The sequence below is a fragment of the Eriocheir sinensis genome, chromosome 35 (assembly GCF_024679095.1).
Source record: "Eriocheir sinensis breed Jianghai 21 chromosome 35, ASM2467909v1, whole genome shotgun sequence".
In the NCBI taxonomy this organism is placed as follows: domain Eukaryota; kingdom Metazoa; phylum Arthropoda; class Malacostraca; order Decapoda; family Varunidae; genus Eriocheir; species Eriocheir sinensis.
The window spans coordinates 15,724,556-15,739,478 of NC_066543.1; the positions used below are offsets into that span (position 1 = coordinate 15,724,556).

A 14,923-nucleotide genomic window follows, 5' to 3' on the forward strand; every position below is an offset into this window, starting at 1 on the left:
TCGTATCGAAACTCAAACAAAAAGCACAGCAGAGTAAAATGCAGCCTGTATGACAAACGCGCAAGGGTAAGGTCAAGAGGTGAGAGGTGCCGGCACTCTTGTATGGCCTCGGAGTGGTGCTGAAGTGCCAGGGAGAGCTCTGGCCTAGGGTGTGAATTGGAGCTTATGGTGCAGTGTAAATATATATCATTCCGAATAACCTAGCAAGCTTTGGAGGGGGAAACAGAGGAGGAGGGGGAACTGTTGCGACATTTCTGATTTCACAATAAAAATAAAATGTAAAAAATTATACCGAGATGTCTGTGTGTGTGTGTGTGTGTGTGTGCGTGCATTCTTAGGCGCTTATAGTAATGTCAAAATGAAAGTTAAATAAGTGACTGCTGGATCTTTTTTTACAGTAAGTCACAAAAAAATTAAAAATAATAATAGAAAGAGAATAGAGGGAGGAAAAGAAGAATAAAAGAAAGAGGAAGAAGGAAGGAGAAATACTTCCACATGTATCCTTAGTTGTATAATCACACTCTGTACTGCCTGGGGGTTGGGATGGCATGCTCCTCACTTCTCCTTTGTTGTTTTACTTTAAACAATAAACTATCAATCAATCATCAATCCTACGCTTTGTTCGCTACACTTGGTGATGTTAAAATTCATCCGCCATTTCTCTGACCAAGCTGATCAACAGTTTGTTGAGATCTTCCTGCAGTGCTCTAGCATCCTCCCTTGCCCCAATAGTGCGTCCTATTTTGGTGTCATCCACAAATTTACCTATGTCACTAGTTATCCCATTGTCTTTGTCATTGATGTAATGAATAAAACCGGGCCTAAAACTGAACCTTTTTTGGGTGGGGTATTTCGTTGGGGATGTACCCCAATGGAGGAAGGCGGTGCATGCCGCGCACCCCCCCAGGCGGCTGGTAGAGCCTTGAGGAACCCCACTGGTATCATTACCCCATTACCCTTTATTAGTGCTTTGTTACACATTAACCGATGATACTTTACTGATCATTTCAAGACTAAAAGATTCTTAGAATCACATGAAAACTGCGTGATAATTCGAGTGCGCAGCGCGTTGCTCAAATGTCCTCTTGTTTACCACCCCCTCAAGGAACCCGCGGAAAGGAGATAGGAAAGAAGAAAGTGGCGGGAGGCTGCGGCTATGGTGAGTGGAACGAGTCCCTTTTGTGTGTGTGTGTGTGTGTGTGCCACTTAAAGGTGAACAAGGGCGAGAGCGAGGCATAATGGAAACATTAAATCAACCATCGTCAATGGCAAGCTTGTATACCCATGGGGGAGGACATGTGCTGAGGTTTATGTACAGGCCGAAGCTCAGGATATTGCATTGCAGAACAGTTCAACAGTGCCTGGTAAATAAGGTCACTGTCGTGTGGTTATTTGCTGGGTGGCTTAGTGAAGGGGTATGGCCTCAAATGGGTTAATATTCAGAAGCTGTTAACTAAGTCCTCTATTAACCCATTCCATTTCCCACCCCCATTTCCCCCCCTTGCACACTTTTCAAATTTTTTCTCCCCATTATGTCAAATGAAAAAAAAAAAACATAGTCATGAAAATGAAAAAAATCAACAAAATGACATGACGTGTGTTGTAATTGTGTGTCAATCGTGATGTACCGTGATTCGCCCGCCGACGGCTGGGTGAGGTCTCAGCCTGTGTAGTACATGTACGACGCCGACGCTGTGAGGGTTAAATAGAAATATGCTGTTCGATAAAGAACGTCACATCTTTTGGTATTTTTTTCCTTCATTGCCGTCTCCTATTTTTTTTCTCTTCCAAATGCTTGTATTAAAGCTCGAGTGTTTTGAGGCACCATTTAGTAGTAAATATATATGACAACAGGACTAGTTGGTCGGTACGAAATGCGATATTGGCATGTGAATGATAACAATCTTTACACACTTGTAATGGCAATATTATGGTTATACATTGTCCTCATATATAGGGCCTCAAAACACTCACATGAATTTGAAAGTAACCTAACCTAACAGGGTCTTGACTGCCATATTAAAAATTAACCAAGCTAGATTAAAGTAACCTTCCCCAACAGGGGAGACCACACCATCCCTCAAACAATGACTAGGCTGTATCCTGAATGATAAGAATGAACACAACAGGATGTTGGTATGGCTGTAGGATGAATTATATTATCTGAGTTTGATATTATGTGTTCCAGGACATCCGTCGGTACTTTACTCCCATTGGTGGGAGTAAAAAACCAGGAACATCATCCCAGTCCTCTAAAGAAACCAAGAGGAAGACTATTATAGATATCTCTGATGATGAGGACGCACCACCAGCTGTGACCAAGAGGCAGCGGCGGATTGTGGACTCAGACTCAGGTGGGGTGGGGAGGATTATGTTTTTAGCACCAAGCAGAGATAGCAGTACAAGTAAATTACAGGACTACTTTGCTAACTAAATCTTACATTTTAGGAACGAGAATTCATTTGCATCCCTGTAGTCTTTTATTAATGTTTATTTTTTAGTCTACTTCATGTATTTTCACTTAAATTCTTATGTTTTCTTGATAGATGGATATTATACAACTATTATGTCAAGCTGAAATATTGTCCCATTTATAATTATTTCCAGTGGTGGGCATGGTTCTGCTAACTGCTAATTAGTGAAGCTAACTTTTTTGTTAGTTGTTTAACGTTATCACTAACTTTGGAAACAGCTAGCAGACCAATTAGCTTCCGTTAAATGTAGTTCCTCTTCTGCTAACTTAAGTCCGCTAAAATTCATACAGGTTTGTTCTTGTCTATAGTGGGCAGACACAGCACCAGTTGAGCCACATGGCGTGATAATTCCAGGGCTTCCACTTTTGGGTAAATTACGCCTTAAAGTTGGGTAATTGGACAATTTTTAGGGAAACTTATGGGTATTTTAGGCTAATGCATCTTCCATTTCCAACTGTTTGAACTCGGGTTTTAATAACATCATCCTTAACCTTTCTCTTTATTTTTATATGAGTGTTTCATATCTACAGTTGATATTTCCACTTGAAAAAAAGTAAACCTAAAATAATACAAATAAAAGTGTCAGTTATGAAAAAAAAAGTAAAAAATGCATAAATTTTGGGGAAATCTTTGGTAAAATATACAGATTTAGGATAAACTGGAGGCTTCTTTCTCTTCTTGTTGTTGCTTGTTGGGCTCTTTGTTCAGTTCAGCTGCGACGTTGTCACCGTGTAGTCGTCACGTTCATTATTGTCGCCGTGTTTATCGTTATCGACGTCGTGGAAGGTTACCCGGATGAGGACATTTTTGTTCCGCCTGAGGATGCTGACCCTGTTAAGGAGCTGTTAGCAGCTGTGGCTGAGGCAGAGAACACTCAAGCTGACAGCCAGGAGTCCCAGAAGTGGCCCAACCAGGAGAAGTATTTTGTCCTTAAATCAAGAGATATGATGAATGCCAATTTCTTGCACTTCTGGTGCGTCATGTGCCACCCCAAGAGGACCATGATTAACAAACAGACGGCGACCCTTTACAACTTGAAGTCACATGACAAGAGGACACACCCAGCACATGCCACCCGGTTTGATCATCATCTGATTTTGACATGCTATACTGTTCTGGAAAGCTGTATGTCTAAGCTACAACATATTGAAATTTCAGTTCACTAGGTCTGTTAAGGATTTTAGAGCCAAAATACTAAACCGAAACTAAATCCATACACAAAAAAGTTAGTGGTTAGCGTTGGCATCCACTAATTTCTTTATCGTTTTAGCGTAAACGAAGCCAACTTTTTACATAGTGGATTACCAGTTAGCGAAGCTAACTTTTCAGTTAGCAGTGCCCACCACTGGTCAGCAATTTCTAATGGACTCTGTTGTTTATAAGCATTTGCTCTGTGTACATGTCTTTACAATTCTTGGTATACACTATTAGGTAAATTTCTAGTTGCTTGAATGTGCTGTGTTATAGTCTAAATGTTTCAGATGATGAGTTGTTCACAAAGACTCAAGAAAAGACCAGACTGAAAGAGAAAGAAACCACCCCGAAGGCCAGTAAATCCAAGTCTCAGCAGAAGCAAGAGCCTCCCAAACTTAAGCCTGTAACAGATGTCAACTTTTTTGGTAGAGAACCTGTCCACATCAAGGAGAAGATCCCTAAAAAGAAGGTATGCAAATCAAATCTAATACCTGATGAAGTTTAACCCATCCGCTGTGATAGGCACGGATTTGTCTTTTACTGGTAGCCTGGCAACTTATACTCCCAGGTCTCTCTGCCTCTGTGGTAGATAGTGGTGTGTTTCCCATGTGGTATTGGTATGCTGGATATCCCCTCCCAAGGTGCATGACTTTACATTTTTCTTCATTGACTTGTAGCAGCCACTTTTTGTTCCATTCCTGTAGCAAGGTAATGTCTTCTTGTAGGAAATCTGCAGTCAAGGGGTTAAGGGTCTCCTCCAGTCAGTCAGTCATCTGTTCTGCTCTCTCCATTTCCATGCCACATTAGCCACCATTTTAGCCATCTTCTAGGTTACTTTCTCCGCCAACTTAGTTCATATGTACTTATTCCTTTCATCACTTAACCCTGCCATCCTTTCAGTGTGGCATTACTACTTGCCACATGACTAGCATTCTGTTCCCCTCCCACACCTCATCACTCATCTCATCTCATGCATGTCACAGATTTTGTTCAAGTCCATGACTCATCCTTAACCTTTCTCTTTATTTTTGCATGAGTGTTTAATTTCTGCAGCCCATTAAGTGTAATTTTTCCGAGTTAAGTTGAATTGTATGCGCAGCATTGTCAATCAAAAGCATTTGTTTTGAATTCTAGGATACTGGCTGCAATGAGGATGACTTTGAGAAGACCTTAAAGCAGCTGGATAAAGAGCAGAGTCGGCCTCGTAAGGAAGTCAAGAGCAGCCCCAAGCACCATCCTGTTGTGGAGCCCAAACCAAAGCCAAATGAAAACAGTCCTCCAAACAAGAATCCCCCTAAGGATAGCTCCATCAAAGAAAAACATTCTAAGGAAACACTGTCTCATAAGTTAAGTTCAAAATTGAAAGGTTTTGAGTTCAAGAAAAGAGACCATGATGGTTCTGGTGACTCAAGCAAAAATTGTAAGGATGAAAGTGAGCTGCAGCACAAGGACAAGAAAGCAAAACTGGAACCATATGATAAAGAGAAACCTCCCAAAGACACAAGAGACAGTTATGATGTTAAAAAAGAGACACCACAGAAAGAAGTGAAGACTAAAACTGAACAGGTGAAGAGTGTCAAAGAGGAGAACAGTGAAAAGGAGTCAAAGAAAGCGAGTGGACATTCCAGTAAAGGAGCGAAAATATCCCCAGTGAAGAAAGAGGAGGAAAGTAAAACAGGTAATCCAACTGCCACACCCAAGAAGGTGACTCCAAAGAAACCTACCAAGGAGGATTCCCAGCCCGGGGACACCACCCCACAGGATGAGAAGAAGCAAGCAGCCAGAAATTCATACCTGAAGTTCCTCAAAAGGTCTGGGCCAGCAAACCCAGGCAGCAAGTCCATACCTGAGGTGAGCCAAGTTTCCCTTCCTTAACAATGGTTCCTAATTCAGCAGTTGTAAGGTTTGGTGTGCTGTGTAAATCTGACCAAGCAAAGGGTCAAAATTCACTGATCTGTTATTATATAAAGATCCCACTTTACAGAGAGGCTGTCATTGTATAATATAGAATCTTCTCTGGCTAGGAAACTAAAATCATATGTCTGCCAGAGTTAAAAGAGAGCTCTACCTCTCTTCAAGGTGCCATGAGCTAGGAGAATTTGCAACTACTAACTCTTCACCCATACCCATATTCACAGGGCCACCTGGCCCCCCAGTGATGGAGGCTGCATTTCTGCATTTCCCTATCATATTTAGATCTCCATTATTTGATGTTTATAATGTTCTAGAATTTTCAATAATTTCTTATTAGTAGAGTTTTATACTCATTATTAAGTTTTAGTTAAAGTTTTTCTTTGTAATAGCTTGACATTGACACATAACACTTATTGCTGCCTGCATTACAAAGGTGTAATTAATATAACCCTGAAGTACCATTTCCAGCCATTGTTGACAAAAATCGTTTTCTGAAAATCAGTCCATTTATAAATATGAATTTTCCTTACTAGAAATTCTACCCACTTTCTAGGGCAAGCCAGACTGCCTCCAAGGACTTGTGTTTGTCTTGAGTGGTGTGTATGACAGTCTGGACCGTGAGGAAACCACAGAGCTCATCAAGAAGTACAGTGGGAGGGTCACCTCGTCTTTGAGCCGCAACACCTCATACCTGGTAGTGGGTGTGGAGGCAGGAGAGGCCAAATTGAAGAAGGTTGGTCCATCTTGTACTTGTAAAAGTATGTTACAGTGCAGTCAGTAACCACTACTGCACCTTCACATGTAGTGAACTGTGCAGTGGCCCTTAACCCTTTCACTCCAGAGTTGTGCTTACAGTCTTGGATAATATATGGGGTGCCCGCATGTGGGAAATTCACATATTTAAACTACTAAAACATCAATATCTTTGTATAAAATTTAATTCATGAATATTGTAATGTATATCACTTAAAAGCTTATTGATTTTTCTACATTTTACCAGTGTATATATTTATAATTATTAGATATAAAAGTGAAGAGAATAAGAATATAAATTATTAATGCCAAGATTTTTCTTTTTTGTTTATGGACAAATGGCTTTCAAAAGTGAATCTGTACTATATTACATAGTGCATAAGTCCCACTCCACATTATGTTGGCATGATTTGCTAACAGGCTACATAACTTTTCGTATATACGAGTATGTGTGTGCGTGTTTCATGTAAGTGTTCTCTTGGGACAAAATCTTTCTTATCAGGCTGAGCAGCTGGGAACCAAGCAGATTGATGAAGATGGGCTGCTGGAGCTTATTGCAACACTGCCCGGGAAGGAGAGCAAGGAGGCCACCCCCAAGCAAGGTGGGTTGCATCCCCAACACAGATTGGAAAATATAACAAAGATGATATTTCTGTATTTTAGGGATACACAAATTTTATCTAAAAGAAGGAAAACACTAGAAAATGTTATATTCATAATCCTTTGCAGCAAGTTCTGGTGCAAGTAAATTAAAGAAATTTGCCAAGGAAGAGAAGCTACCAACACCTCCTAAGAGCAGCCCCGGCACACCAGGCAGCCTCAGCAGCAGCCTCAGTTCTGCCACCACACCCAAGACTCTGCCAAGTTCTCAGCTGTCCTTGGGATCACAGGTGACTTGTGATAAAGATGAGAGGTGCAGCAGTGTAACATGTTGCAGTGACCTGTGCTATTTTAAGCATATTATTATCATAGATAATGTTTGGTTAACTGTGTGATGATCCATGTGAATGTAAAGTAAGGTTTGATTGTAGCCTTCATTTATGATAGATATTTTTTAAACTTAAAGCTCCTGAGTATTAAGAATCTATGATATAAGATTGAATTTTACTAAAGAAAATTAAGATTATGAAAAAAGCTTCATTGTAGTATATTACATTATCACATTGTTGTTCTTACCAGATTTTGATTTTCATATCACAGAAAAAAAAAGAGAGTTCAGTTCTGTCATGTATTTCACTGTTGTGCTTTGGGCACTGTTCCAGGTGGGAAATGGTTTCTTTTTCACAGCAGTAATATTGACTTCATGCATTTGTCTCTGAATAGGAGAGTGAAAGTCCCTCATCGAGCACCTCCTCCCCCAAGACACAACCCATCTCATCCCAAGATCTGAACTGCAGGCCCCTGGAGTGCCTCATGTGGGTTGACAAGTACAAGCCAGCCAGCACGAAGAACATCATTGGGCAGCAGGGTGGCAGCTCAAATGTTAAGAAGTTGCTCACATGGCTTCAGAACTGGCAGAAGAACCAGCTGGGAGACAAAAGGCCACCTATGCCCAGTGAGTGAGACTTGCTGTGCTCAACTGTATCCTGTTGGTGAATGTGTCAATTTCTTTCACATATCTCTTCTTTATATAGATTGTGCCTTTGGTTATTACTGCATCTTGGTTGGCAGGTCCCTGGGCCAAGGACGACTCAGGAGGTTATTACAAGGCTGCCCTTCTCTCCGGCCCCCCTGGTGTAGGTGAGGTCTCTTGGTGTTATTTTGAACAGCACTTCTTGAACTGGAATATAAAAATCTGTGAAGCAACTTACTACAATAACTAATGTTGTGTTGCCTTAAATTCTCAAATTATTAAATTAACTTCATTTCCTTTGTCTGTAAGTGTTGTACTATTTGTCATTTCCTATGTCTGTAAGTGTTGCACTATCTGTTTTTTGCTAAGTCATAGTTTCTCGTTGATATTTCCTAGGTTGTCATACACAATACTAAGCAGATCTTTGCTCTCAGGAAAAACCACAACAGCTCACCTGGTGTGCAAAGAGCTGGGCTATGATGTTTTGGAGCTGAATGCCTCGGATGCACGGTCCAAAAAATCCTTGGATCAGCTTGTGTCCGAACTCCTCAGTAACAAGAGCCTGGCAGGGTTTGCAACAGGTGAATTGATGTGAAGAAGTAACATTCATCTAAATGGAAATCTTACTTATGCATATATATTTAAAGAAACTATGAGAATACTTGACATTAACATACACACTCTTTCTTTCATTCTTTCTTTTCACAGGCAAAGGACAGACTAGCTCCAGGCATGCACTGGTCATGGATGAGGTTGATGGGATGTCTGGCAATGAGGACAGAGGAGGAGTTCAGGAGATGATTGCACTCATTAAAAGGTCTAAGATTCCCATCATTGCCATGTGTAATGACAGGAACCATCCTAAAATCAGATCTTTGGCCAACCACTGTTTTGACCTCAGGTTTTACAAGCCCAGGGTTGAACAGATTAGGGTAAGTAGATCATTTAGTTCATGTGTAATTTTAAGGGCTTGCTTTTTTACTGTCGTTTAATTGCAGTAGCTTGATGTTTTTATCCTCTTAGCTAAGGCAATTGGGGGAGAAAGTAAAATATATGAAGTGTGTTTAACTTTTGTAACTGCAGTAGTGTGTAGAGAAGTGGTGCTACAGGTGATCAGTTCCTTCCCTTATTGCCCCAGGATGAAGTAATTTTTTTCAGAAGATACTTCCTGTTGATACTTTTGAAGATAAAAGGGAAAGTTTTGAGACCATGGTAAAAATGATATAACCAAAGGAACAGGGAATAAGGAACACAGTCGAGGGGAACAAAGGTGTAGTGATTTTTGTGTATTTAAAGATCAGCCAGTGAAGATTAGGGAAAATAATGAGAATGCAACTTGAGAAGAGGTGGAAGAGATTCACTGTCACCACCACCACCTCTTTGGATTCTTTTTAGGAGCAGTGGGCTTTTTTTTATTATTTCCTTTTTTTGTGTGCCCTTGAGCTGTCTCCTTTGTTGTAAAAAATAATAAAAATAAAGAGGGAGAAACTAGGGATAGGGAGGCAAGAAAAGTACTGGAAGCTAAACCAAAACCTTAGACAATGGAAACTTTCCTGCTCCCATACAGGGCCCAATGATGAGTGTGTGTTACCGTGAGGGTGTAAAGATCAAGCCCGAGGCCTTGGACCAGATCATCATTGGCTCCAATCAAGACATCCGCCAGGTCCTCCACCACCTCTCCATGTGGTCAGCCAATGAGAAGAACCTCCAGACTGAAGATATGAAGAGGGAAGCTTCAAAGGCCCAGAAGAACTTTAAAAAAGTAAGATGTATTTTTTTATCTTTTATTTGAATCAGTTCCATAATTCTAAGTAATTGATCATAGGGCAATGATAGAACTTCATGGAACTAAAGACTGTGAGGAGCAGTGCAAGTGCTGACTTTACTGTAGCCACTCACAAGGAGGTTTGAAAATGTACCATGCTTCATATGCTTGTGCTCTGAGCGATAGGTAAATTTTGAGAATATTTTATCAATGCAAGAGACATTTGAAGTTTGTTTATTGTTAGCGAGTTAATTTTCTTGATTAATGCTACAAATAACTGTATCTGAATGTGATTAGTATGACATGATCCTCTGATGCAGGGCCCCTGGGATGTGTGCAGAGCTGTCTTCACAGAGTCTGAACACAAGAATTTCAACATTCATGCCAAATCTGACCTGTTCTTCCATGACTATTCCATTGCTCCTCTCTTTGTTCAAGAAAACTACCCCAAGGTGGTGCCTCACTGTGCAAAGTAAGTTAGATTGCTTTTGTTTGTTTAATTTTTAAAACAAGTATTGGACTCTTGATTGTAATACAACCGATTACAGATTAATTCTTTGACTTTAAGTAGGTCATGCTCATTATAATATATTTGTTAGGTAAATATTTATATACATACTGAACTGACTGCAGCCCATACCCCATGACAGAGGTAACCGGCGGACTACCCTCGAGCAGCTGGCCAAGACTGCCGCCTCGCTGAGTGATGGCGACCTGGTGGAGAGGCTCATCAGGAGCCACAACGCCTGGTCTCTCTTGCCCACTCAGGTGATGGCTCAGGGAGACTGGATTTTTCAGTTGTATCCTTTAGCTGCTGGTGCTTGTTTTAATGTCATGACAAGTTCCTCTTCACCAGCTACTGTTTTTAAGTTTTAACTCTCTTGTGCATGGACCAGTAGTATGTTTCTTTTTTCAATTTTTTTATTACTGTTCAAAAGTTAACACACATGAACACAAGGGTATTAACCACCAACCCACAGACACAGGTGGGCCATGAACAACACAATATATACAAGGTAGACTCGCAACAGAACCAGAGTGATACACCATTTAAGAAAAGAAATAGCTATGCAAATTTGAAGAAAGGGTGGTATTGATACCTGTGAGGAGTGAGAGAGCAAAGACGCTCCTCAGATAGTGAACCCAAACTTAGTCACAGCTGGCTTGATATCCCATCGCTAGGCTCCCCTTCCAGTTCTGCTCGTGGCATGGGTGGAAGGCCAGTATTGGCTAGGGAGATAAGGGAGAAGACAGAATAAGGAAAGAAGGGGAATAGAACAGGAGAGGCTGTATAAATTTCTAAAGCTGCACAAATTTCCAAGGTGGCCAAACAAAAAAATGTTCCTGCTGGGGGAGATAAATAGTCAACTAATACACTTGAAGTAACTATGGAAGTCACAAACAATGTTGAATTTGTTATAAGAGGGTTTCCTGTTCTGTGAATTTATAGGCACTGTTACTGTTAGTGCTGGTACATATATCAGATATCCCCACTTACTCTATTTATGTATGTAGGTTATATATCTCATGTTGTCTCATCTTCCCCCACCTCAGGCCATCTTCAGTAGTGTCCTGCCTGGGGAGTACATGTCTGGCCACCTGGCGGCACAGATAGAGTTCCCTGCCTGGTTTGGCAAGAACAGTCGCCGCAACAAGTTTGACAGACTCACACAGGAATTACAAATGCACATGAGACTCAGGTTTGGAACAGCGTCACTCTTAATTGTGCTAGTACATATTGATGTTGGTACAGATAGATTATTTAACATCCCATCTTGTCAGTTCATGTCAATAATGTAGCTAACAGCTGGGAGTTGGGATGAAGTACTTTGTAAATACTGAAGATGGCAAATTAATGGTCATAGGAAGGTTTGTTGTTAAGTTTTTGGATCAGCCTTAGGATACAAAGTGGAATGTATTAATCAGTCCATTTTCCTTCCTTACTCTGAGGTGTTGTGTGTGTCTTGGCAGGATATCTGGAAGTAAGAGAGATGTTGGCATGGACTACTGTGAGACCCTGCGCAATGCTGTGGTGAGGCCTCTGGTGAGCCACGGAGCGGAGGGTGTCGATGCCTCAGTGGAGGCCATGAACTCTTATGATCTTCTGCGGGAGGACCTAGAGGCATTGCTTGAACTGTCCAGCTGGCCGGGCTCCAAGAATCCCATGAGCACAGTGGAGAGCAAGGTGAGAAGTTTAACTCATGGTTGTAAGCTACACATTAGTCCTTACGTGGCCTGGTGGGGGGGGGTCTATTCTCTCAGGGTTTCTTTGTCCTTGCCCACAGCCTTTTCAAACTATTTCAAATAGTCCGTTGAGGCGTTTGATTCTGTGAGGCGTTTCCTCCCCTCTACTCTGCCACACAGTCTCAACACCTATCCCTTCCTCTCATATGTTACCTATAAGTAACATATGAAGGAGACATAAGAGAAAGGGCATTGCAAGGAAGAAAGGTGGTAGGGTCTTTGGGATGTATTATGAATGGCAGAAGTGTGAGCATGGAGGTAAAGAGGGATTTGAGAAATACAGTAATAGTACCAACCCTCACATATGCAAGCAAAACATGGGCCTGGAATGAAAGTCAGAGGTCTAGAGTGCAGGCAGTGGAAATGAGTTATTTGAGGAGTGCATGTGGTGTGAGTAGAATGGATGGAATGAGTAATGAAAGTGTGTATGAACATTTTGGAATATGTCACGTGGGTGAAGGGAAAAAGTGTGGAGTGGTGGAAGAAGTGAAGTAACAGACTTTAAGATGGTTTGGCCACATGGAGCAAATGGAGGAGAGTAAGATGACCAAGAGGGTGTATGTGAGTGAGATAGAGGGAGGGAATGTTAGAGGACGACCTCCAGTGAAATGGAGAGATAGTGTGCGGGAGTATGTCAGGGAGAGGGGTGAAAGGGAGAGGGGTGAAATTTCCTTGAGAAACTTTGAGCAGGCAAGGAGGGAGTGTCTGGATAGAGAGAGAGATGGAAACTCTTCTGCCGTGGCCATCCCCTGGTGGGAACTCCTAGGAGCAGGCATCAAAGATGAATGAATGAATGAATAAGTAACATATGAGAGGGAAAAATAAGTATTGGGACTGTGTGGCAGAGCAGAGGGGAGGAAAGGACCTGCAGAATCGGACGCCCAAATGGACTTTTTGAAATGGTTTGACTATAGTCTATTGTAATACTAGCCTACAACACACTCTTGCCAGTAATGATTTCCAAAATTAGTTTTGGCAATATTGAAAAGTTAGAATATATTTACCAAGATTCTACAATAACATTTGGATTCACTAGAATAACAAATTTTTTCCTTGAAAGAAATGTCTGGGAGCATCTTGGATAGCATTTATTTGCCACCATGTAATTCAACCTTGTGTTTGGTTGAGAAAATGGCCACCATCGTTTGGCAACAGGGTGAACAAGTTGCACTGTTCACTAAGCAGGCGGATAAGTTGTTGTGCAGGCGGCTGTCAGTTGGGGGGACAATGTGTGTAAACAAAGGCTACTTTCTTTAACCTAAAGGTTTTCTAACAGACTATTTGTTCTAGTTTTGTATTTAGTGAAGAGTGAGTCAGTGAGTGGCATGTCTCATAATCAAAAATGCTCTCAAATGTTTATAGGCCAGGAGACATTTAATTTTTGTCTTAATTCTCAACATTTCTGGTGACGTGGTGCATGACAGCATGCTTTGATACGGTAGTAAGAGACTTTTATATAGCTGTGTTTGTAACTTTGTAACATTTATAACTGCTCTACTTACATTGTCTTTAATTCCTTTCCTTTAGGTGAAGGCAGCATTCACACGCAAATTCAACAAGGACGGCCACTTGACACCATTTGCTGCTCCATCCATTAAGAAAAAGAAAAAACGAGGTGCGTCAGATGCCTATGGTGATGAAGAAGAGGAGGAGGAGGAGGATGACGAGGACGAGGAGGACGACCTGTCAACAAGCGGAATGGTCAAGGTGTGTAAATCCACACTTGACATATATACAAGCAGGTGTTTAAATATGTAAAACATAAAAATTGTAATAGAAGTTGGTTTGTGGAATGGCTGAGTGAGTGAAATGGTAGAACTACATGTTTGGAGAGAAAGGGTAAAGATCAGCTATTAATGAGCAGAAAATGACATTAATATTAGACTAAAGAACAGACCAAAGGTAGTTGGTCAGTGAACTAAATTCTAATAATTCTGTGTAAGTAAAGCTTCATTTAGTAACAAGTGAACTGAGAAATGGGAGAACCTTTTCCATTTAAGGATACAGGTAAGGAAGGCCCGTCATGTCCTGGCAGCTCTGGACACCTGAAAGAAGTTTTATGTTAAGCAAAAAGAGGAACCACAAAAAATAGAATGAATATATGTTTATTATTTTATATTAGCACAGCAGTACCTCCTTTTTTACCTTGGTCACAGCATCATCATTTCCTCTCTTGTAGTCATGGAGAGTTATAAAATTTTGCCATTAATTTAACATGTACTTTGGTTTCCATCATGTATCCCATGCATATTTTACAGTTGAATTCTGCCTGACTGTGTTATTTATATATATTTTTTTCCAGGTGAAGGGAGGTGGTAATAAAGGACAAGCAGCAGGCAGAGGAGGAGGTGCAAGAGGAGGAGGAGGGGGTGGAGGTGCAAGAGGAGGAGGGGGTGGAGGAAAGAGGGGTAGGGGCAAAAAGTAATGTCTCTAATTTTATATGTATTAACTCTATGATCTAATAATGAGGTACGTTTGCCCGTCAGACAAAAAGTGTAAATTGACTTCCTTTGTTCTTTATAATATCTTAAAATGTAGCTTTCAAGAATCATTATATTCTGTCTATTCAGACTACTGGTCAAGGATACAATGTGAAGGCATGTGCTTTGTGCTAGAGGCAGGTATTTAAATATGTGGCTTGAAGTGGTTTGTACCTGAAAATTTCTATTATATATATATTATTTTAAACATACCTTTAGTCCTTGAGAATGAGTGAAATACAAAAATGTTCATGCTATTTTTGGTGTGATTTTAATAAGCCTGTGAAAGAAGCAGCACATTGCCTCCCTCCCTCAAACAAGTCATGGCATGCCAGCCCTACCTCATGTGTTCCACGTAGTGGGTGGCGAGTGCGTTCCCAGTACAGGTTAATCTTCTTGTATGAATCTTTCTTGTCCCTTAAGTTCTATTCAGTTGCCAGTATTGAAGAATGGGTCAACTCACTTGTCCAGTGAGTCTGTAATGAAGGATTCATTCTTGATCATGAAAAATAGATATTCTACCTCA

General features: G+C 40.9%; 1 protein-coding gene across 1 annotated transcript; it reads left to right on the plus strand.

Annotated features, from left to right (window-relative positions):
• Window positions 1-915: 915 nt before the first annotated feature.
• On the plus strand, window positions 916-14,923 carry LOC127007480 (replication factor C subunit 1-like). Its single transcript, XM_050878552.1, has 19 exons — window positions 916-938; window positions 1,106-1,159; window positions 2,189-2,354; window positions 3,956-4,137; window positions 4,803-5,519; window positions 6,136-6,315; window positions 6,838-6,937; window positions 7,065-7,225; window positions 7,659-7,890; window positions 8,007-8,075; window positions 8,343-8,489; window positions 8,617-8,840; window positions 9,476-9,670; window positions 9,994-10,145; window positions 10,324-10,441; window positions 11,228-11,373; window positions 11,645-11,858; window positions 13,445-13,624; window positions 14,220-14,923. Exons 2-19 carry the CDS (start codon window positions 1,157-1,159, stop codon window positions 14,340-14,342), a joined length of 3,309 nt encoding a protein of 1,102 aa, XP_050734509.1. The 5' UTR covers window positions 916-938; window positions 1,106-1,156; the 3' UTR covers window positions 14,343-14,923.

Coding starts and splice junctions, on each gene's coding strand:
- LOC127007480 (XM_050878552.1), top strand. Junction 4,138..4,802: donor AGAAGATCCCTAAAAAGAAG/GTATGCAAATCA, acceptor TTTGAATTCTAG/GATACTGGCTGCAATGAGGA. Junction 8,841..9,475: donor CCAGGGTTGAACAGATTAGG/GTAAGTAGATCA, acceptor GCTCCCATACAG/GGCCCAATGATGAGTGTGTG.